General features: G+C 33.1%; 1 protein-coding gene across 1 annotated transcript; it reads left to right on the top strand.

Moving 5' to 3' along the window:
- The first annotated feature begins 5347 nt into the window (after positions 1-5347).
- LOC111635595 (TLR4 interactor with leucine rich repeats-like) lies at positions 5348-19037 on the top strand. The gene is made up of 2 exons (XM_023380600.1): positions 5348-5496; positions 16579-19037. Exon 2 carries the CDS (start codon positions 16607-16609, stop codon positions 18338-18340), a length of 1734 nt encoding a protein of 577 aa, XP_023236368.1. The 5' UTR covers positions 5348-5496; positions 16579-16606; the 3' UTR covers positions 18341-19037.
- The last annotated feature ends 4375 nt before the right edge of the window (positions 19038-23412 follow it).

Below are 23412 nucleotides of genomic sequence, written 5' to 3'. Positions count from 1 at the left end.
TTTAACTTCTAAATTACTTTATTTTGTAGTTAAGTCTAAATATAAATTCGAGAAATTCAGCTATTGTAATTTAATTTCTGGCATTATCTTTGGTATATTAATCACTTGGACAACGAGAACCATTCTTAAATGTAGTCCGGTATTTAAAAACCCATTCGAGTAGTATCTAGAAACGATAAACTCTTTCTTTTTCCTTGTCTACTGACTTTATAAACTGTACGTTGCCCTCCATTCCTTGCAAGGTTAAAGAATCGATCGAGGAGAAGTGTAGAATCTCAATGAAAAGAGTTTTGGAGATCAATCTGGTGGGCAAATTGTTCTCGTTTCCCGTCTTTCCGTTCGATTGAATCCTCTGATAACAGAATAAAATCGCTTCGTTATGCGGCAATTTATAAGAATAAGCCATTCGCAAGTACGTTTACAATGCTATATTAATCCCTTCTACAGAAATTCATCATGCTCAATGAAAATTACTAACATTAGTTGGCTACTTATTTTTTCTTTTACCCACTTTATACCTTCTGTTGTATACTAAACATGGTTGAAACTATAAAAATAACTCGTAGATTTATCTTCTGGACCGTTCATACTCATAACCCGGCGCCATTTTTGATAATAGACTCCATTTTGGATCGTTCGAAATGTTAGAACATCTATAGAAAGTTTGAACTTTCTCTTATATTCCCGGTTATATATCGTGATTTCGATCTTCGTATAGCGTACAGACGGGCATAACTCACTCTGTTAACTTTTTTCCACAAGAAAAAACATCAGATAAAAATTCAAATCACTTTATGAATCATGCTAATGTCTTTACCCGAAGGACCCAATTTTGTTTGACATTCCGAATGGGTTTTATCGATCGAAATCTCTTCTTTACTGACTCTTCCTACCTTTGGATTCTCTTATCGAGGCATTAATCGCTAGGAGTGGGGCCAAGGTGGGCATTGTCTATTTACTGAATTCGTTCCGAGTGATTAAGTCGTAATTAAGCCATTATGTCGAAGTAGATCAGGGCCTCAGTAATTAAAGTGTGGGGTTCTCAGGTAAAAAGGGAACTTGTTCGACATGCAAATCTGCCCTTATCTTAATAACCAAACATTATTTTCTTTACTTACTTATGTCTCGATCGTTAAGAGACTCGAGTTCTAGAAGAAAGTACCAAAATTCTTAACTTAAAACTTTATCAAACGTATAAGAAGAGAAATTTTAATACTAAAAGCTCGAAAATAGATAAATGAAAGAATTATTTCAAGTTTAAATCTTCCAAATGAAATTCGGAAGCTTTAAACACATACCCTTATCATCCAGAAGATAACTTTTTCCTTATCTTACAAGAAGATAACTTTGTTTTCCTTGGAAGAAAAGCTTGGATTGAATTATATTTATCTTAGATTTTAAAAAAAGAAATGGAGATAAAATTCTAAATTTAAGCTTAGTTTCTCGTTTTAATTTCGTAAAATTAAAGTTGAACATTAATCAACCGAAAATTTGCTGAATGAAGCGTGAATCAACAAACAATCGTGATGCGTGTTTCAAGTTTATTTAATTAAACACAGACTGAAATTTGAAAAAAAAAATCACGTAATAATATTTAAATTATAAAAATTCCTAGACCTAATAAAATATTTAATTAATTAAATGAATCTACCGCTTTCTTCTCGTCGCATCTTCTTTCTTAAAAGTAATTATCCGTTCATAAATTACCCCAGTTTACACGGATTGTTAATGCTTTTTTAAGAGGTTTATTTCTTTTTCAAATAGGAGGAAAAAGATGGAACCGAATCAAGAGCAGAAAGAACATAAAAAGGACAACGACGTTAGCGATGTCTCGGTCGCATCTGTCATCGCGAGTCATGCAAAGAGACACGAATTTTCAAAATTACCTCTAGTACTCTACTTCTTCCCTACACCCCTCTATGCCGCGTGGGCGTTTACCGTTTCCTAGATACGGAGATGGATCTCCTTAAGCGAACGAGCATGCTCCGTATATTCGTTTCGTTCCCCCTCCCTATAAATTGTTTCTTTACATGGGGGACAGTGGCCCGATTTAACTTTTTTTCTGCCATTTTGCATTTTGCCGAGTTGCTTCCCGGGTTAGTTTAAGAACATTAGTTGCAGAGAATTTGTTAACATTTTTTTTCCGATAATGGAAATTTGTAAATAATGGCAAAGAAATTTGAATAGGCCAAAGAACTATGCAGTGAAGATGAGGCATTGCAGAAATATGAGTGGAAAATAAGAGCCTTTAAACCCGAAAATGAATGCAAAGGATGAAAGAAGCTTCATTAAATTGAGTATATAGGAAGCTGTACTTCTTACTACATCGGGTCATTTAGAGAGAAAGCGATGCTATGACACTCGGAGAAGAGTAGCGATTGCGGGTCCAAGATGTACTTTTGTCTTGACTTTAATTATTGTTCTACTTAGGTTTCTTCCTTTAGAAAACATGTTGTGAAAGAAAATACAACACACGTATTAAAGATAATACAAAAACTTGAAAATATGGATAAATCACGAGGAAAATGAGTAAAAGAAGCAATACAAACAAATTATAAAAGTATGTCTAAAATAATGATAAAAGTTACCGTATTTAAATTTTCGAGTGAAGTTACTCGAATATCTTGAAACAAATGTGGCATAGAGAAGGGTGTGGAGAAGGAGCAACGTCAATAATGTCAAAAAACTGCAGCATCATTAAAGGTCGGCATTATCCTATTATATAATAGGAAAAAGCAGTAAGATGGCAAAATTATATTCAACAATCGATAAGAATTTAAGAACTATCGAGGAATAAAATGGCACTATATATACGAAACAATCGCAGTTATACGAAGCAACTGAAGAGCAATCTCAGCTAATAACTGTTGCAGCTGCAGAGTAGCCGTTACAGATGGAAATGATCTAGAATCGAAAACGGTTATTAACAGCAGATGGTTTGTAAGTCGTGCATCCATATGCCACTAGGACCTTATTGTGAAGCTGCCAGCGAGGAACCGGATCGGAAACTGTTCTCTTTATCCAGGCTACGTCACTGTTAGTTGGGTGTTTCCATTTTTTTTTGTTCTCACTCGACGTGTGATCGAACCGCCGACACCGCGTGTATCATCGACCCCGCCCAAATGGTTCTTTACAGGATGGAGAAGTTAACTTTCTACAAATTTTTGAAGGAATTTTTACATTTAATTGTCATAATTAATAATTTAAAGTCTTACGTTGATTTTTAAACTGGATTTATCGTCGAGGACCCGCAAGCATCGGCGTGATGATAAAGTCAAGTTTTGTACATTAAAGTTGTTCTAAGTTGTTCAGAAATTTAAGTAAACAGTTATATTTTTCTTTCGGTAATTAACGCAAAAATCTATTTTATTTTATCAAAACTTCATCACCTCCATTATTAAAATGCGCGATAAAACAAACAATTTTTCAAGGGAAAAAATGTTAGATGGCGCTGGTTAATAATTTATATTCGCTTATACGATATTTCTTTCATTCAGCGCCACCTAAAATTTTTAAAAGAAACGAAAAAATCAAAGCGCAACTTTTGAAAACTTTATAAGCTCTTATTCTATAAATTTTCCGGAGGAAAAAGGAAGTTTTAAATTTACGTGCAGTCCGAGCCGACATTTGGCGAGAAGTAAATCTTCCAGAAAAGGTAAAAGTAGAGTTCACGCGTCGTTTTTCTTTCTCCCTCTTCCGACGTCATTCGGGTCGGGGTCACGTGATACAGCCTAACGCGGACGAAATTGCCCCGCGGGTCAACAGCTGCTTTGTCAGCACGTGATAAATGCATTATAACTGGCGAAGAATAAAAAATCTTACTTAATCTTCGTTTAATATCTATGATTTTTGTCGACCTGAAAGAATTACATCATTTCTTTACACTCGAACTCTGTATAATTGAAGATAATAGAAATTTACTTAATGACTTATTTTCAAATTTCTATCGAAATTCGCTCGTTTTGCGTTATAAACTCGTTATTAGTTTATAATACGTCACCGCCAGCGCCCGTTACGTCTTATGGTTAGCGCGCGCCATTAAGGTAGGCGGAAGAAAATTTGTTAAAAGCGGTAAACATCAGTAATAAATTATTTAAATTTTAAAGAATTTCACGTAAACGCGATTAAAATATCTTTAAATTCTAAATTTATAAATTCTATGAATAAGTAAAATCGTTTTGGAAACCGAAATCCGATATTTTTATCGCCGGAAGTTGGATGACGTCGGCGATTAGCTTTTAAATTTGCAATAATGATACTTTTCTAATGTTTTTACTTATTACGAGCTAACGAGGTTTAATTATAATCTTTTAATTTCATTAAATCTCTAATTACTAATTTATAAACCCGCCGCTAGTCGAAGCGCTATGGCCAACAAGCGAAAGACATTTTCAATGTTTAAAGATAAATTTCTTATTTAAAACGCAATCTTCTTCATTCAAAGAGACTTTATAACAATTTGAAAATTTTTTTCCCGTCACCACAACCGTAAACGTAAACCTGACGTAATTATCGTACTTAAAACCTCAATCAATATTAAATATTGAAAATGATTGGAATCGATTGCAAGATTTCATATTTATATGGAAAGATGCTGCTTTTGTGTTAATTATAGCGGTTTGATGGTTACATTTAAGCTAGGAAGATTAATCATTTATGACAATTCTAATCATTTAAACTTTACAATCATTTTCTATGAAATTTTACCTTATTTTATTAGTTAAACGATAAACTCGATAGATATTCTCTTATAATATTCAAAACGCGTTAATAAATATTTAAATTTTAAATATTGAAACGGGATTTTTAATCTTTTATTTCGTCATTATAGAAAATTCTGGATAAAAATCTTTCCGATTAAAGTAATAAACTTTTATCAAATAATAATCGGCCTAGATTAAACTTAACTATAATTAAATGAAACTGTAAAAATATTTATAACTACAAAAAGCGGACGATGAACTAATTATCTTAAACAATAAACATGGAAATGTTTTAAAATCCTAATTAATACCAAATTAATTAACTTAAAGTTTTTAATACGTAGCTCATTAATAGCGAAAGTAATGTAAATATTTTCATCAAAGATTATTTTCCAAAATACTATAATAATTTGAAATAAAATAATCGAGTCGCGAAACGTAATTGTCCTTTTGAATAGTCGCGGAACGGGGTAAAGTTATTGCACTCGAGCCTTCGACTAATCAAAACATTGTATAATTTAATCTCGTTGGACGGTAAGAGTATTATTTGATAGGATTCGGTCGGGATCATCCATATTTAACAGAACGACCGAGCCAAGTCTGAAAGGGAGAACCCCACACACATAGACGCTAGCGCCCTCTACCACTCGACACGCCAACTCGGAGGCGCGTATTTAGAGTCGATGCTCTAGCGCAACGGGACAAGTAAAGCGCTGCTGCGCCCTCGGGAGCCGTCCGTGTAACGTGATAAACTACTCCCAATTCGAATCAACGCCAGGGATAACATAATCACGTGAGTATATTTTAAGTTTTTCTTGGAGCAATTCTAATTTCAAACCACACAAACTTCGTACATCTCTACCATTAATACTCTAGTAACAGTTTTTTTTTTTCAAATATTCAAAACTGGAGCGCCGCCAGGTAATTAATTAAAAACTTATTCGATTCTTGTAATTGTTTCTCAAAGTAGTCTCTTTTTTATTCTTTCTTAAAACTTTTGAAGCGGAAAAAAATTGGTGAAATTCACTCTGCCATGTTCTGCGGAGGGAATTAAATATTCAGACGATGTTTATGTCATTCGGTGAAGCATTTATGGCCTCCATACTCGTTATATGTTTCGTTTTAGTATGTAATTTCCCATTTATCGTCCATTTTCTGGAAGTTTTATAGAATTTTAGTACGTTAATTTCTCTAGTTTATCGAAAACGTCCATTTGTAATGAGAGAAAAAAGTTTTCTTCGTCTCTCTCCCCCAATCATCCCGACTTCGGGATACGCAACTTTCTCGAATTTTTACTTTGATCTATTCTGGGATTCGGGAGGGAGAACACGCGCCCCCTTCAATAAAGATTCTATTCTTCCCCTACTCTGGGGGTGCTGGAGTTTTAATAAAGGGCCACGGGAGTTGAAAACATCGCTTTAATAGCAAACGACAATGGTAGTAATAAAGCCTTTCAGAGCCGGTTGCGAGGCCTCTATGTTATTAAATGCAATGTAAAACACGACTTTGATAGTCGCTGGCGAAGAGGATGGACGTCACCACGTCACCCATTTAAAAAAATAACACACATTTTGCAGTAAATAATTTTAATCCAGGAGGCGCAATTATGTTCACATTTATTTTCAATCTCATTCCATTTGCTATTATCGTGGTATTGAGAAGGTATTTGGTTGTAAATTTTTCGTCTTTGTCAAAATTTTCTCGGAGGAGAAAGTAGACGCTTCCGCATACAACTGCGATGCTAAAATTTAATGCGCAGAAAATACAATCAAACGAATCCTCTCGGTTGTGACACCCGAGTGTGGAAGACATTTTTAAGTCGTTGCTCGTTGGTGACGTCACTCGAAAGGCCGTTTTCTCAATTTACTAGCTTACCACAAAACAACAAACGATATATCTGTTTTAGGGACAGAGACTTCCGCGACAATTATTCTCCTGCGGCAAACGAGTTAAACATGAAAGAAGAAAATTTTAATCGCTGGTCTCCAACTCCCAAAGCGGAAGCATAATTAGCGTAGACGAGTTCTATCTGGGTAACAAAATCTGTTAAAGGAAAACCGAATTTATCTAATTACAAATTAATTATTTATAGATAAGTAGAAAGTTTTCTATAAAATCGAGTTAAACTGTAGTTCTTCTGGCTCAAAATTATAAAATCAATAAAGCGTGAGCGGCTGCAAAATTTGCTAATTATCTTCACTCCATCTTTGAATATTCTCTCAAGATAATCAAGGCAGGTTTTATATAGGCTATCTGTATATAACTTATATAACATTTGCAGATTTATCAAGAAAAAATTATGTTTTCTGACTCGTTATCAATCTTATGATGGATGGATGAAGCTGTAGTTTTTTCTTAGAGTCTCTTTTAAAAGATATGTCAAATCTATCAGATGGATGTATGAAAAGATCAAAGCTGTGTAGGACTACGAATATAACTAGGTTAGATTTTTTAAATACCCCCAAAATTTTCTGCTAATTACTCGTTTAACTCGATAAATTTTGATTTATTCGCCGATATGGCGCAAATTATGAATTTAAAACTAAGTTAGTTAGAGCGAGACGTGGCATATTCGTGACAACTGCGCTAAACAACCGTTTAGAGAATTACCACTCTCACGGTTCTGTACAGTTGAAAGGTATACGGTCGAATCGTGTTACATTCAACGGTTTTTTGCCACTCAAACTGGAAAGGAAGACGACTTAAATCTCAAATTTCTCGATTTTTATGGGACATCGGACAACTTGTAAGTGACAGGTGTGGCGAGTAAAACCGTTCCCACAACAGAGTATTAGTTACTCTTCCATTTCTAGCGGGGAGGAGGAAGTGTCTACAATTAATTTCTGCTTTCTTTTTTCATTTCTAGATCGTTTTTCTCTATTAAAAAAAGATACGGCACAGATTTTTAGCACGTGTTTTTAAACAAATTGCTATTTGATTCGCTGCAAACTGGTACTAAGAATGGTGTCTGGGAAGGTGATCCCGTTACTATTCATTAATACGGATGACTAATGGTTATTTTGATACAGAGTATTCCCAGAATTAGATTTCGAGGCATGTGCTCCAATTATTTTGCGTGTTGCGAGCAGAAATTATCGGTTATAGAAGGGTTAAGATCGTAAAAATCTTAACTAGGTATTAAATTTTTGTGGCTTAGATTATCTTATAACAGTTAAAGATAAGATAACAAAGGAAGATTTGTGCAGGAAAGGAAAAAACAGATGCGTTACTTCCTGTCTTTAGTCACTTTCTGCAGCAGATGTGAAGCATAAGTCATTGACTTTATTTCTTCCCGTGTTTATTTGCCAAAAGATTAACAGAATTGACAGATTACATCTTCGACATTGTCGACTTCACCAAGGGTAATTCGATAAATTCAACATAAAGGATGCTGTATACACTTATTTTCATACCCAGTTTTTTAATATCGCTACAGTTTAAACGTAACAGAAACGTCCGTTTATCTTTCTTAGTAATAAAACTTTAGTTTTGACCCCTCTGGGTTTAAAAAGTACAGAATATCACAGAGGAAGTCAGTTAGTTTAATTTAACGGGTTATAAATTTCACTTTAAAATTTAAGGCTAATTTAGTAGACAAGACGTAGACGTTCAAAATTACAGAAACTAGTTTAAATGATCCGTTAACTACCCGGACTTTTGTGTAATTATTGTTACAAAAGTAGCGATAATTTTTAATGTTTGGCATCGTAATTTGTTGTAAAATAGTTTACATAAAAGTATTAATGACATTAAGTTCACGCTGCTTTCTTAGAATAGTTAAGAAATCCTTTAAAGTTAAACTGTAAAATAATTTTTTATATCACTTTAAATATAACCGAGCAACAATTTTTAAATTAAAAATTTGAAAATATTACGTTATACGAAGATATATAAAGCATTAAAGTTATTTTTATGAAGTAAAATAACTTCTCAATAAAAGTAAGGGAACTTATTACAATTATCGACATTTTTAACACTTGTCGTGTTATCATCTTATAACGCAAAGCAAGTAGTGAGAATAAGTTAGAATGCATAAAAGTTTCTCAGTAGGCCTATTATAAGAAAATTCTATAAATTTGCCCCATAAAACATTTATTTTGTGTTAAAATTGGTAGCTTTAGAAGCTCATTAACATACTTAAGATACGGATCGAAAAATAATCAGGTATACAAGATCACATTCTAATATATAAAATATCCAATTAATTTATTAAAATCAAGATATGTAACATATTTAGATCATATATCTGAGTATTCTGATTTCTGCCTCTTTATTTATGTTTTTTTAAATCGTTTTCTTCAAACGAAATAGCCTGAAAGCCAGAAAAATTTGGAATGAATCATTCTTTAGCAGCTGCAAAGATCCAGCATGAAAAGGGTGCTTGACCAGATGGCATGTGACATATCCTATTCCCTTCCTGGTCTACACCACATTTAGTAGCCCAGATTAGCAGAACGACTCTCACTTTTTTCAGAAAAATTTTGTAACCATAGATTTTAATGGTAGTTAACTCATCTCGTTTAAAGGCTAACATCTTAGTTTAACTGAAAACATGACAAACTTTAAATAAACTTCAACGTCACGAAGCGCAGCATCCGAGTAACCTGATTGAAATTCATAATATTCAAAGGATGCCAGAGAGAGTACATAGTTCTAATGACGTCAGCAGTGTAGCCGCTAAGATTTGATACCAAAGTTTTTAAATTTCAAGTTTCTAACTCCAATATATTTTAAGTTGCAGAGTTTTGAAAATTGCTTATATTTGAAGGAAAATGGATGACCTTTCAAAATAGTCATTATTGTAATTGTTACGCCACGTAGAAATAAATTACTGAACTTTTCTATCTTGAAGCTTGTAGATTTGTACAGTACATAACTTTATTCTAGAAATTCAAACAAATGAATAAAAAAACCTTTGTAGTAGTAAGGAAAATTGGCTACATCTGGATTTTGTTGCAGAAGTCGTAAAGGATACTTTAAGGGGGATTGAAAGAAGAAATGGAAACGAATAGAACAAACAATTAAGTTTATTTCTGTACAATATTCCCTCAGGGAGTTTTTACTGCGACTAATAAGACAAGTTTCATTATTTACAGAGAGACATTAGCAGATTACGCTTTGTTTTCTGTCCTACTTCTGAAAATGTCGGAATTTTTACGATTCCAACCAGCTGCAAGTACACAAAACTCGAACGTGTACTCTCAAATATTCTATAACGAGCCTTTCCTGTTAATATTCTTATCTTACTGGCGACATATTTCTCATAAAATCTTTAAATCTTTCAGTATCCAACTTTCCCCCTTCCCCTGGAAGATTAATAATGCTGTAAACACATTGTCACATGAGGTTTCCCCCGTTTAGGGGAATTACCTCTGACGATTGGTAGTCGTTACAGTAGAAAATCGGCATTAATCATCTTATTATTTCTCTCTAATGATGTTCTTCTCGTGTTAACGTATGAACTGACTTGTTAGTTGAATGAGTAAGAGTTGTTCCCCAATATTTAGCAGAATTAGGGGTGTTATTGAAATTTTTCTGTATTTTATATCATCTGCTAGATATAAAACCCTCATTTTACGTTTTTTTTTTCACATTTGTTATGTTTCTGGTAGATTTTATTGTGGGGATACCTCCGCTTGTAGCGCATTTCATTCAAATTGCTTGTAAATTTTCGAAAATTTTGATGCCATTTTATTTAAGTTCAAGTAAGTTTTTCTTTCCAAAATTTTAGAAATTATTATATTTTTATTTTATTTATACATTACCCATTGTTCAAATGGGCTAAACTTTATGACCCTCTCTACATTTTATTCCATTTTTGTCACGCTTTATAAGACTTTTATATACTGATCTCTCGTAATTCTATTTTCGTTAGATTTACGTGATTGGTTAGTGAATAGGAATTTTCAGAATTTAAAGGATTTTTAAGTTTTAGAGGACTTTTATGAACCGCTGTAGCGAATGGATATTTAAGGATTTTGATAGGTTTTAACAGACTTTTATAGACGTTGATAGGTTCTAGAAAGATTTTAGTACGTTCTAGTATACTTTCTAGTATATATAGGTTCAAAAATGATTTTCATACATTCTAGTGAACTGTTGTACACGTTGATAGGTTCTAGAGAATAACCACAAATTTTATACGTCAACTTCTACAAATTTCTAGTGGAATGAAATTCTATACAAAGTAATTTTGTACAAACAAGATGATTTTTTTAATTATAAAAAGTTTTAGTGGCGTTTTAATAATGCCCATTAGATTCTAGAGGATTTTTGTATCTTTTAATAGATGCTAGATTTTTTAATATATAAATTATGGTAATTTATACATGTTTTTATAGCTTTTCACATGTTGTAAAGGATTATTATATTAGATATTGGCGTTTTCTACAGGATTTTAACAGACTTTGTTAGGTTCGAGTCGATTCTAGCGGACTTTTACGTTCTAGGGGTTTTTAGTAGATTTTGATTTACTAGATTGTAAATGACATTTAATTAACTTTTATTATTAATTTGTTGACTTTAGTAGTTCTTTAACACATTCTTACGACATATCAGCTAACCATTACAGTATTTATTGCAGCATTTAGTAGATTTTAGTAGATTTTTTAGAGGTTTAAATCATTCTAATATTCTCACACGTTTCCTTATAGATTTAACAAAATTTTGGTAGTTTTTGTCGGTAGATTTCGAGCATTTTTAGTGAATTTTTCCCCCTCCGTTTCCTACCTTTCTTTTTCGGAGTATAAATTGAGATTTCCTTACTTTTAATGAGTTTCGTTGCGATATATTGCGGAAATAACAACAAATTTTAGTGTTTTTTTCGTAATTGGTAACTTTAAACATTGAAAAAATTACAATTTTTTATGTCGAAAGACGAAAGTTCGCAACAATAAAAAGTATACAAGATATATTCATCGTAAAGGTGATTTACAATGTTATTTAAATTCTCAAGTCGAATCCCTCCCCCTTTTTTCCTATATTTTTTACTTAAAATTTTATATCTTTAGACTTTTAAAAATTAAAAGAAAAAATCTCCATAGTTTCGGAATAGAATATTAATATTTTATAAAGGAACCGAGTAGTAATTTATTGAAGAAATTTCACTACACATCTAAACTCTTCTTTCCTTCTTCGTGTTCGTAAAATAAATGTTTTATTCCGGTCACGTGATTGATAGTTGGGGAATGAAATTTGCAAAATGTTCTCTCTCTTTCTCTTTCCCTCGCAACATCCACGCTCATTTTTTACACTTAGATTTTGATTTAGGACGGCTAGGATCACTATTTAATAAGATTTTCTTGATAATTCGATCACTTTCTTCCTTAATTTTGTTAGAAAAATTGCCCAAACGTAAGTTATCTATGCCTATGGGTGATTATAATCTGGTGGCACATTTAAAGCGAGCACCAATAGACACGTGTAGGCTATATTTAGCTTATATTATAAAAGTTTTACATATTTTGGATATAACCGACAGCTGTTTTATTAAAAGTTATAAAGTTTTTTTAAATTATCTTTGCTAGGATTTCGAGGATATTTTATAGGTTTTGGTAGGTTGTAGTAAACTTTTATATATATTTTGATAGACTCTAGAAGACTTTTTTTCATATTTTTCTAAGTTCTGGTGGGATAATTTAGTAATTTTTGGAGGATTTAATTGATCTTTATATTAAAAGATGCATAAAGATCTTTATATTATTTTATAGGTTCTCTTGGACTTTTACATATTTTGGTAGGTTCTAGAAGATATTGCATATATTGGGATTTGTTTAAGAGAATTCTATTCTTATTTTAATTAGGCTTTTTCAAAATTTCAATTAATGCCTCTTTTTTAACCAAATGTTTTTCGTGTTTAATATTCTAAAGGATCCACGTCTGAATTTAGCTTCCAAAGTTGTCGGTTAAACTTTGTTATCTATTTCTTTCGACTTATATAACATTGATTTATAATTCTTAATCGCGCCGTTTTATATTAACTAAAGTAGGAACTAGAAAATAACTTTTTAATCGCTGTTCCGACTGTTAATTTAATGCCTTTCTTTCAGAATTGCATCGTCTCTTAGTTGACACATCTGACTCGCCCCTATTTGTCTCTTCTAATGGGTTCAAAAAGCAGCAACACGCTCTCCTCTACACATTTTTCTGTTTAAGATGAAAGATTTCTTTCGTTTTCAATTTTTTCCCTCCTCTTCTTCTCCTCGAGGGAAAAATCGTTGTTGTAATCCTCAAAGACACGAAGATGGAATCGTTGAGTTGTACTCCACTTAAGCTGTTAATAACCGTATAAATCCCACTCAAATACTTTGAAACCTTTTCGACTGATCTGAAAAATTACTTTGGCAATTTAAAAGTTAACAACATAACTTTAAAAAAAAATAAAAAAAAGGAGAGAGAAAAATCATAACACTTCTCACTTACTTAGAAAAAGAAGCGTAGAAAGCATCTTCCATCAAAAAACACCTTCTTTGCATTATGATTTTTTATCTTTCGAGTGATTTTTATTATGTAAGACGTCGTCATTCATCGCTCGTGTTACCTTTTTTACGCTATGTGTATATCCAAAAAATCAAATTTTACGACTCTTTACAAGTTTAGCGACGTTTTAAACTAGTATACTATCGATGCAACGCGTTCTAGGCACGAAAATGCTTCAATCCTTTGCAAAGCATTAATTAACAAACGTGGCATTAATGCCATATTATATTCTAAACATTAAATAGTATTTAAAAAAATATAAAGTTAAATTCGATGTTTAAACTTCTAGACGCCGTAATAACTTTAAAATAAATTAATTTATATAAATATTCATACTTCTAATATGCTTGGCACACTGACATGGCGCCAAGTTTAACAGTGTGCCAAGCTTATTAACTTATGAAAAATTGCATGATATCAAATTTATCCTTAGAATTCATAAAAAGTACTACAGAAACTCTCTAAAAATGTGTTCTTTCATGAATATCCATTACTTAATCTTGTGTGCCAATATGGCGCCTACTCAGCTTCAGTCAATATATTTAAATTTATCTTCGAAATTGGTGAGTTTGGATTTATCTATGTGTTCCAATTTAAGAGTCGGACCACCTATAGAACTAACGGCGCCATTACTATACGATCCGTTCCGAGTTCGCGCGATAGTAGAGGTACTGTACACCTCATAAGCATATCGTGACACGAGTCCAAAGGTTTATCGGGCACGAAGGGAGAGGGGTAGAGTATCTATTACCCTAATGGACACGATACCAAGAGAATACCATAATTCAATTTACTCCGTTCGCATCAACAATATGTATAAATGTAGTCCACTAATTTGACTTCGGTCTAAGTATAATGGACGTCTGTGATTCACACAACTCGTTAGCATCGTGATTCATGAATATAAATGATGGACACATAGGAGAACGAAAGGTTTTCGCGTGTTCAATTTATCTATAGGAAGACCAGAGAAAAAATAAAATAATAATAAAAGAAAATATGCCAAGTCACCACAGACTAATAAATATTTTAACGATCCAATATGGCGTCCAATAGTGTCATTATCGAGAGAAAAACCTATCGATTTTTCTTGGTTACGTCGCCTTATCTTTTTGCTTTGGAATAAAAATGACTAGACAGAAAGTAATCTCTCTCATTTATGTTTTTCCTACAAATTTATGTAGGGGAGCGAGAGATTACCGGGGGTGGATTTTATCTGATATGACTCGTGACAATGCCTTCTGTCGATTCCCTCGATTTGCTAATCTATTGCCATCGTTGTCCGCGAAAGGAGTCCCAAAATATGCTGCCCCGCAGTCCTGCCAATAGAGCTTAAACTCGAAAACTTTAAAGTTTCCCTTCTTGCAAAGTAGGCCTATACAAATGCCAAACTATTCTTGTGGAAGCGGTGCTTAGTTTTTAAGTTTCCGCTTCAACTTCTTTAGAATTCTTCAATCAACATTTACGTTATTATTGAATGGTTTGAGCAAAAGCAATACTTGTGAATGACAGAAACATGTGGTTCGAGTAGCAACAATACCGAAAGCGTCATAGATCTGTTCTATTAGTTGGGAGTGCACATTTTTTATGCAAATTTCAAATCATTCCTAAGAATTTCTCAGTAATATTAAAAAGATGACGTCAAAGCAACGCAAGAATGTGCACTACTCCCACCAAACTAACAGATCCCATACAGAGCCACGTGGTGATTATCTAAAAAAAAGTATTTTAGAAAAGAAAATTGTATTTCGAATCATCCGAAATCTTGCATAATTTAAAATTTAACACATATCGAGAGGGACAAGTATTCGTGATTTATAGCCCTTTTATCACAGCATTACGAGTCAAAGTTTCGGCTATTCTATTGAAAATCATGACTGTAGAAGAAGGGAACTGTATTTTTGAGTAGAAGTGCTTAAATGATAGATTGTACACGTGTAACACTGGAACCAAGAATGTGTTCTAACTTGTAACATAATCCTGATGAAACATTCACGTAGAAAATTGATCTTATCGAGATTCTCGACTCTTCACAAGTGGGATTTAATGCAGCTAATAAGTACAGAACGTTGGTTAAATACAGTTAAAGATTATTTGATTAATTAAAAATCCTAACAAAAAGCAAGCGATCTTCTCAGAGAATATTATAATTTTTGCTATTCTTGATATATAGTCTTATATTAAACTACAGTTGACCTCCTGTAACACTGTTGATAATTCCGTGTACGAGTCACTTAGATTTTACAAATACGTGAGCCGTTCACAGCCCAGCACACGTATTTGCAAAATCTAAGTGACTCGTACAGCGTGAAATTTATATAACACGGAATTATCAACAGTGTTATAGAGGGTCAACTGTAATAGAAGAATTATTAACAGAAATATCTCAAATTTTCTACAGAAAAGATTTATTAATTCATTAAAATTAATTTAATATCCCGAAACCTGATTCAAACGAATTACTTCTTACAGCAGCCAAACGAAGCTCGACATAAATTCGATAACTTTTATTTATTTCTCTATTATTTTTGGGGGGTCGAAGCGAAGATTTAGTGAGGGGCGTTATATATCACCGAAAATTTAACTTTTATTGACAGGAGCTCGCTTCGGAAGTCGATAAAAATGGTGAAAAATTTTGATTTCCAAAGCGCCAATACGACATTTATAAAAAAAATCGATGCTCGATAATTATATAGACGAAGATCCGTTGTGACGTCACAATTACTAATTGTAAAGAATGACAAATGCTCGTGACTCATGACCCATCATCGGGCGAGGTGGAGAAGAAGGGAGGCGACAAATGTACTTTGAGAGCTACCAATGATCGACAATAGATTGGTACAAAAAACTCCCGAAGGTTGTACTCTTTACGCATTACACTATGGAGCTTTACGCTCCTTCTGTTAATTTTATTGCTGCTCGTGCTAGCCACTCAATCGAGAGTAAACTTGACATCATAAAAACTCATTTGTTACGTTATTCCGAGATTTAATCTTTTTCTAAAAAGTATTACGCTTCAATTGTGTAATCTAGAGATTTTTTTTTCTTCCGAGAGACTGTAATACCGTTTACCCGTTTTTAAACACATTAATGAATCATTACGATGATGTTGAAGGGTAAAATTTGTGTGTTTAGTCTTTCGCATCCACTTTTAGCAAAATGTAGCATATTAAACTATGAAGTACTGTTTGTATATTTATACCTATATGTCTGTCTGTGGTGTGAACGTACGAATGTTTATGCTATACTCGTATTTGTGTTTGTACTGTACTGATCACTTCTACGGCTAAAACTTACTTTCTATAAATTTACCTAGCTGTTCTTCAGAACCGAAGTTTTAAGTTGAAAAATTCGAATTAATTAAGCAGTGATACTGATTATTTTTTATTATTTTCAGGTAAAAAAATGGCTTAGCAATCCTCAGAATGGACCGAAAATACATCTTTCTCGCAATTCTCTCTCTATTGAATGCTTCAGATAGCAGAAAGTGCCCAGACGACTGTAGATGCTACGAAAATCTAGAACGTAAATATACAGTGTGTGAACTAGGAGGCCTAAAACAGATCCCAACAACAGATATGGAAAGTGACACACAAGTGCTAATTATCAGTGCTCCTAGAGACAAGCCAAACTATTTAACCATTGGTAGAATATTCCTCAAGTTTTCAGATCTTCGCGAGATCAGAATCGTGCAATCTAACCTCCCTGCTATCGGTGACAGTTCTTTTTGGCCCGGTGACAAGCTGTTACTACTAGATCTAAGCCACAACAACATTACAATTTTAAGAGACACGGACTTTAATGGATTAGAAAATCTGCGGGTGCTAAATTTGAGTTATAATCACATTTCTGGTATCCCCTCTGCACCTTTCCGCCTACTCAAGAGTTTGAAGACTCTGTCACTGGGTAACAATCGTCTACGTGGCCTCGTACCTCGCTCGTTTTATCTCCTACCCGAATTAGAAGTGTTGGACCTCGGCGGTAACCCATTAAAAGATATTGACCCAGAATACATGAAGGACGTCAAACCGTTGAGGAAACTCGTCCTGGCAGGATGCCAGTTAACAAGATTGCATTCATTGATCTACCAGCAACTACCGAACTTGGAAGAACTCGATCTAAGAAACAACAAGTTCAAATTTTTTTCTCCCGAAGAATTTAGGTACCTTAAGAGACTTCGCGTCTTACGCTTGGATGGCAACAGCTTGACGGTGATCGTCGATAAGACGTTTGATGGACACAACTTGGATCATTTGGGCCTATCAGGGAATAGAATACATAGGATCACACCGTGCACATTTTGTAACACGTCCATCAAAGAGTTGGACTTGTCTAACAATAGCCTCATTTCTCTGAATGCGGATGTCTTGGCACCTCTGGTTCCATCTCTCTCCTCACTAAACATAAGCCACAATCCTTTAAACCCCAGGGTCATCACGGCCGTCCTGAAATTATTGTACAGATTAGAAAAGTTGAATATAGCCGGAATGGGATTAACTCAGCTTTCGGATGATACTTTATCCAAAAATCGGAACTTGAGGCACTTAAATGCTTCTCAAAACAAATTTTCCAATGTTTCTTATAAATTATTGGCGCCACTTAAAGCGTTACAACTTCTAGATTTGTCAAAAAATAACTTGAGGTGGCTCTATCCCAAATTACTAGAGCAGTTGAGCAATGCAACAGACCTAAGTGTGTTGCATCTCGAGAACAATCCCTGGTTGTGTCAAGAGTGCCATATCGTCCCGTTATTGACGTGGAATTCCACTTTAAACAGGTGCGAATTTGGTCAAGAATGCCTGCGTTGTGCTCAACCTCCCAGTTTAGCCGATCGGATACTTCAAACCCTGCAAATGGAGGAACTCCAACCCTGCGCCGTATCTCTTACTCAACCTATAGTATTGCCAGCGACTTCCAACATAGGTGTGGTCGTAGCGGTGACCATCATTATCATCTTGTTGCTGATTGCAGTGATAGCCGTGGTTCTGTATAGACAACAAGGAGCAGTTTACTACACTCACGAAGAGGAGCGTAACCACGATTATTCATTCGATCCTTGTTTCAACAGGAACGGGGGTGACAAGAGATTGGCCTTTATTAACATGGATAGAATAGAGGAAGCCCCAGAAGATAGGCAAATCAGGTCGAACGTCAGATGAGCCATATTTTATTAGTAGTACATTATAGGAACCATATCGTGTGTTTTAAAGTTGGGGCAACGGATGCCGCTAAACGGGACCAAGTTACTTAAACGTACCCAAAATCAAATTTTACATAAAATTCAATGGTTCTGGTGGTGAAAGATTCATATTTTTTTGATAAAGCCTGTTAATAATAGTTTCTTTTCTTCCGTTATTGTGATAGATCATGTCAAATTTTAGTGGTTTAGTACATTTGTAAAAGTAGCTTAGAGTAGGCCATTTCTTGAAGAAAGACGAAAGGAGGCGAAAAACTCTCATTTTTTCATCAAAAAACTCTAAAAGCACGAGTTTTTTTAAACAGGAAAGAAGAATAAAGCTTTGGAGGAACCATTTCTTGGGCTTTTGAAGGTTTTGTAGAGCAGAATTTACATTCTTTTTTATAAATAGAATCATCAATTATCCGAGAGACGGGACTCTGTCGTCGCTCTGCTGACATTCGCAACAGATATGAGCTTTAAATAAGTAGAATATATTATAATATTGCATTTCTAAGTTCTGTCGTTCATAAAATTAATTTTAATAACTTTTAGATTTTATTGGAAACACGAAGAAATTAAAATAAAAAAGTGTATTTCGCGTCGCTTCCAAAGTGCCGCGTGTCATTGAACTCGACAATACAATTTTCTAATGAATAAATTTTAAAGTTTGAATTAAATCTGGTCAGATATAAGAAAAGTATAATAATAAAAGTTTTAAATTTTTATTTGTAATTCTTTTCTCTAATTAAATCGACGGCAATACAATCGCAACGCGGAAATAATAAACGACGTAGAAATTCACAATAATTTATTTAAAAGTTAGGTTAGAAAACCATAAATTACCTACTTAAAACCGTCTTTAATTCAATCTAAAGAAAAATACAGTGTTTGGACTTTGATTAGAGTCGCGACGCCACCCCTAATAAGATAAATTTCGTCGTTTTGTTGAAAATAAGTAAATAGAAATCATCAAAATAGAAGCAACGTTTAAAAATTTAACGCCTTCGAAACATTAAAAACAAGCAAACGAGCTTTAAAAGACTTTAAGCACGCGGCTTTTGACAACAAATATCATTTAATGTGATAAATAGGTAGATGGTAGATTATTAAAACCCCCGTGTTTTTATATCAATTTATTGCCTGCTCTACCGACGTATAAACAACAGAAACTAAACCATTTTCCTCACAAAATTAAATGCAGACGCGATTTTAATCTAAAACTTTGGTAACTTAGAGAAAACAAACGAAAAAAACACCAGAAGTGACGTGAGGGATGCTTCAATTAAACGAGACTTCACTCTAATAAAGCCAACTTATAAAATATTTAACCACTTTTAATAGAATATTCTGTCTTCTAGAAGGTTATTAAAATAAATTCACTGCAGAAAATAATTAAAAAAAAACAGTTTATTTTTAAAAAAATGTGCATAAACACGTCGAAAATGGATTGTAAAACACTTTAAATTGGCTTCGACTCCATTTGAAAAATGGCGATTAGTACTTAAAATAATTAACCCTGTATATATTTACTTTCGAGACGAAGTAAAATATATTTAAAAAAATAAGTGAGAAGTGCACTTCGGCATTAATGCATTATATATGAGGCTTAAAAAGTCATAACTTGTCACTTAAGCGAATGAATAGAAATGTTTCATTAATCACCTCCATTAAGGATGATATTTTTTACAATTATGCTCTTTAGTAAATGAACTTAATAAATTTTTCATAAATTTCAACAAATTTTCAAATTATTTTTACATATTTTGCTTAATTTTTCCATTATTAAATCATTTTATTTAAATAAATGTAATTAATAAATATTCTTCTGTAATAAATTTAAATTAACCAATAAAACATACTTTATTTATATTACCCAATAAACTTCGCGTTAGTTTATTCTAATTTCGTCGAAAGCATTTTTACTGGTTTAAATGATCGTCTTCGTAATTAACCAATAATGCTTAAAATATTTATTATACGTAACAGTTTTCATTTTTCTTAATTCGAGCCGATTGGTTAAAAGAAATAATGACGTAGCAATTAACTTCGTAGAATACTTGTTACGTCACACGTTTTAAATACTTAACTATAAATCGAATTTGATTGGATAAATTTTGATTTAAAGCCTTAATGACGTGTCATTTAAAGTAACCAATGACGTTTAACAATTTCGTAACGAATGCAAATATTTTTTTATTTCGAGCCGATTGGATAAAAACTGCCAATCAACCAATTAAGTTTATAAGCTAAATTACACGATATTTTATAATCATTTATTGGTTTAAATTGAACGTAATTGAATAAAAAGGAACCAATAACGTTGCGATTTTTAAAATTTTATAAAATTTAAGTTTTTTCAGTGTTAATCGATTTTAAATTAAAATTTATGTATTTTTCTAGAAACGATTTAAAAATTCCTTATTAACAAACTTTTAGATTTATTATTATTTTTCTCGTTTTAACTGAACAAAACTATTGGAAGACATGCTTCTGACAGTTTGGATGGATGGACTCTTAAGAAAGAAACGACAAAATGGAAGTTACTTCTATTTAAAAATAATTTTTTTCTCCTTTTGAGAACGGAAAAAACACACGAAACACCACTAATACTCCGTGCATAAAGCGAGGAGAGAGGAAAAAATCGTTAAAGTCTGCACTCTTTTATGCGAATTGTTTGCCTGAAAAAACTCGCTAAAAACAAATATTAAAACGGTTTAAGTGGTAATAAAGGAATAGCAAAGGGTGGAATGCGATGTGGCGGAAGCTTTAGGAATGTTCTAAAGTTGAAATATGGCGAAATTGGAGACATACTTTGACGATTTACCCAACTCATAATAGCAATGAAGTTTATATTACTACTGATAAAGACGTTTACTTGATCTAAATCGGTTGTTAAGCATTCGTTCCAGTGAAAAATCATTATATCGCACCTTATAACGTACGTTTACTGAGAAACAAATCGAAAGTTTAATTTAAAACTTAACCAATTAATTTCGCCGTGTTGGCTTCTGTTGGATGGGAGTGTGTGAAATACAAAAATGTTTCCCTCTTAATTAAGTTTAACTTCTTTGATTATTTTCCAACAACTAAGTTTGTTTTTAACAGAATTATTTTTGTCTTTTTAGTAAGTTAAAACCGAAACGGAAGATCTAATTAAAGAAAACGTGTACGGGTGATCTAATATTTTTTTCATGTCTCAATCTTCCTTTCTTTTTCTTTACTTTGATATATATTTCTGATGGGTAATTGAAGATAATTTGTTTAAAAATACAATAATTTGGCTGAAAGTAAAAAGAAAATGCACTTATTTCTGTTTAAAAATCTAGACGGATGAATTATATATGCGCTCTTGTATCTTACGTCATCAGTCAGCAGGGAGGAGTTTTATGACAGTCGGGTGACGTCACTGGGCAGGTGTTTTTTCGTCTGACACCTGGTTAGGTCAAAAGGTGACCAGGTATAGACCCTACTCGGTTAAACCTTTTGTACAATGAAGAAAAGGATGATATGTATTTGCATTTCAACACTCAATTTGAGATGTTAATCAATACCATATTAAATTTCTACATCCAAATATTCCCCTTTTAGGAGACGCCGAGTCGTAAATTTACTCGTAGGCCCATCGCTTAAGGTTTACGAGCACTTATGGTAAAAACAAAGCCCAAAACACGTACAGGAAGTAGCCACAAGTCAAACAATATCCCTTTATAGAGAGCAGATGCGCTCGTACAGTGTATTAATGGTAGCAATTCAATAATAGGTAACCTATTAAGATCGTAAAAGAGGATCATTAATAGTTGTTAGACTAATGGAAAGGGGCCGATGGATAAAGCGCTGCCATTTTAGAACGTTTAACTTGTTACTTATAACAGAGGAAAAATTTGAAGCTCTTTGTTTTAAAGTAGTCTCGAGCCATTGTCCAGGTTATAGAAAGACATCGACATCATCAGTAGCAACTATCAATGAAGGGCGTGTCCAATAAAGAAAGCTTTTGTTGGTCATCGCTGTCCATCCGACTTCTTTTATACCACGACAAAAGTCGCTGTCAACGGGTTTAATGGCGTGAAAAATAGTTCCAAACCGTGCCCAATTTTTCTATCGGAATACCGCTAGGAATTTAAATGCGAGATTGGTCTCAATTCGATCCAATTTATATTCACACGCATAGATTTTTTCGCCATTAAAAGGCCACAACGAAAGCGGATTGTTCGTGTATATATTTATCAATAAAGCTTTAAGCATAAAGACACGCGTAAAAACACCAAAAATTTCATGCATATTGGATTTTTAAATCCGACCAACCGGGACGAACTTGCATAGAAATAATTTAAATGTGATTCGTAGCTTATGTGACGCAAATATGCGTTCTTGTGTTAAGTTTAATTTATATTATGACACGTCGAGTCACGTTACCAATTAAAATGTCGGAGAAATAATTAAAAAGCAGAAATGGAAAGATCAAGATTTGTTGTAATCTAAGAAAACGTGTGAAACAAACCCGATTTCCTCTTGATAAAAATATAGTTTTAATCAAATTAATGCAGCGGTGTTTCGTTGTAACATAATTATTTTTAAAAAATTAAATACGGTAACCCGATTTTAAAACTCGGTATAAAACTACCCAATCACAAACTGTTTCAGATAATAAGCAATTTTTAAATCTATTTTAATTTTCCAATCAGAAAAGGAGTTTCGTTCAAAAAATTGAATTTCCATAATTACCATTAAGAAGAGATTATTTAAATTTTTAAACCATCCAATGAACGAAATCTTCCAGAAGTTAACCAATAAGAAGATGGTTTGTATTTCCAAACGATTAAAAGAGTCGGCTATAAATTTGGTCCAAATATAGCCACTTTTTGAATAATTAAAACCGGTAGTGACTAATTAATTTTTAAAAATGTCTCGACGACAATGTTGACGAACGAGTTTATGTCGATACTGTTTAACTTACAACATAAACGATTCTATCGGTTGGAAAATGAATAATATATAAGTATAGAGATTGCACACGTTCGAGTACAGACGTAGTTTGTCGAGTCAATTTAAAGT

The sequence above is a fragment of the Centruroides sculpturatus genome, unplaced genomic scaffold (genome assembly GCF_000671375.1).
Source record: "Centruroides sculpturatus isolate CEXI.00-Female unplaced genomic scaffold, Cexi_2.0 scaffold970, whole genome shotgun sequence".
Classification (NCBI taxonomy): Eukaryota; Metazoa; Arthropoda; class Arachnida; order Scorpiones; family Buthidae; genus Centruroides; species Centruroides sculpturatus.
The sequence above is the reverse complement of the archived record's forward strand: the minus strand, read 5'-3'. Positions and strand labels throughout refer to the sequence as shown.

What these genes read in the sequence shown, in the direction of transcription:
- LOC111635595 (XM_023380600.1), top strand. Translation starts at nt 16,607, where the DNA reads ATGGACCGAAAATACATCTTTCTCGCAATTCTCTCTCTATTGAATGCT.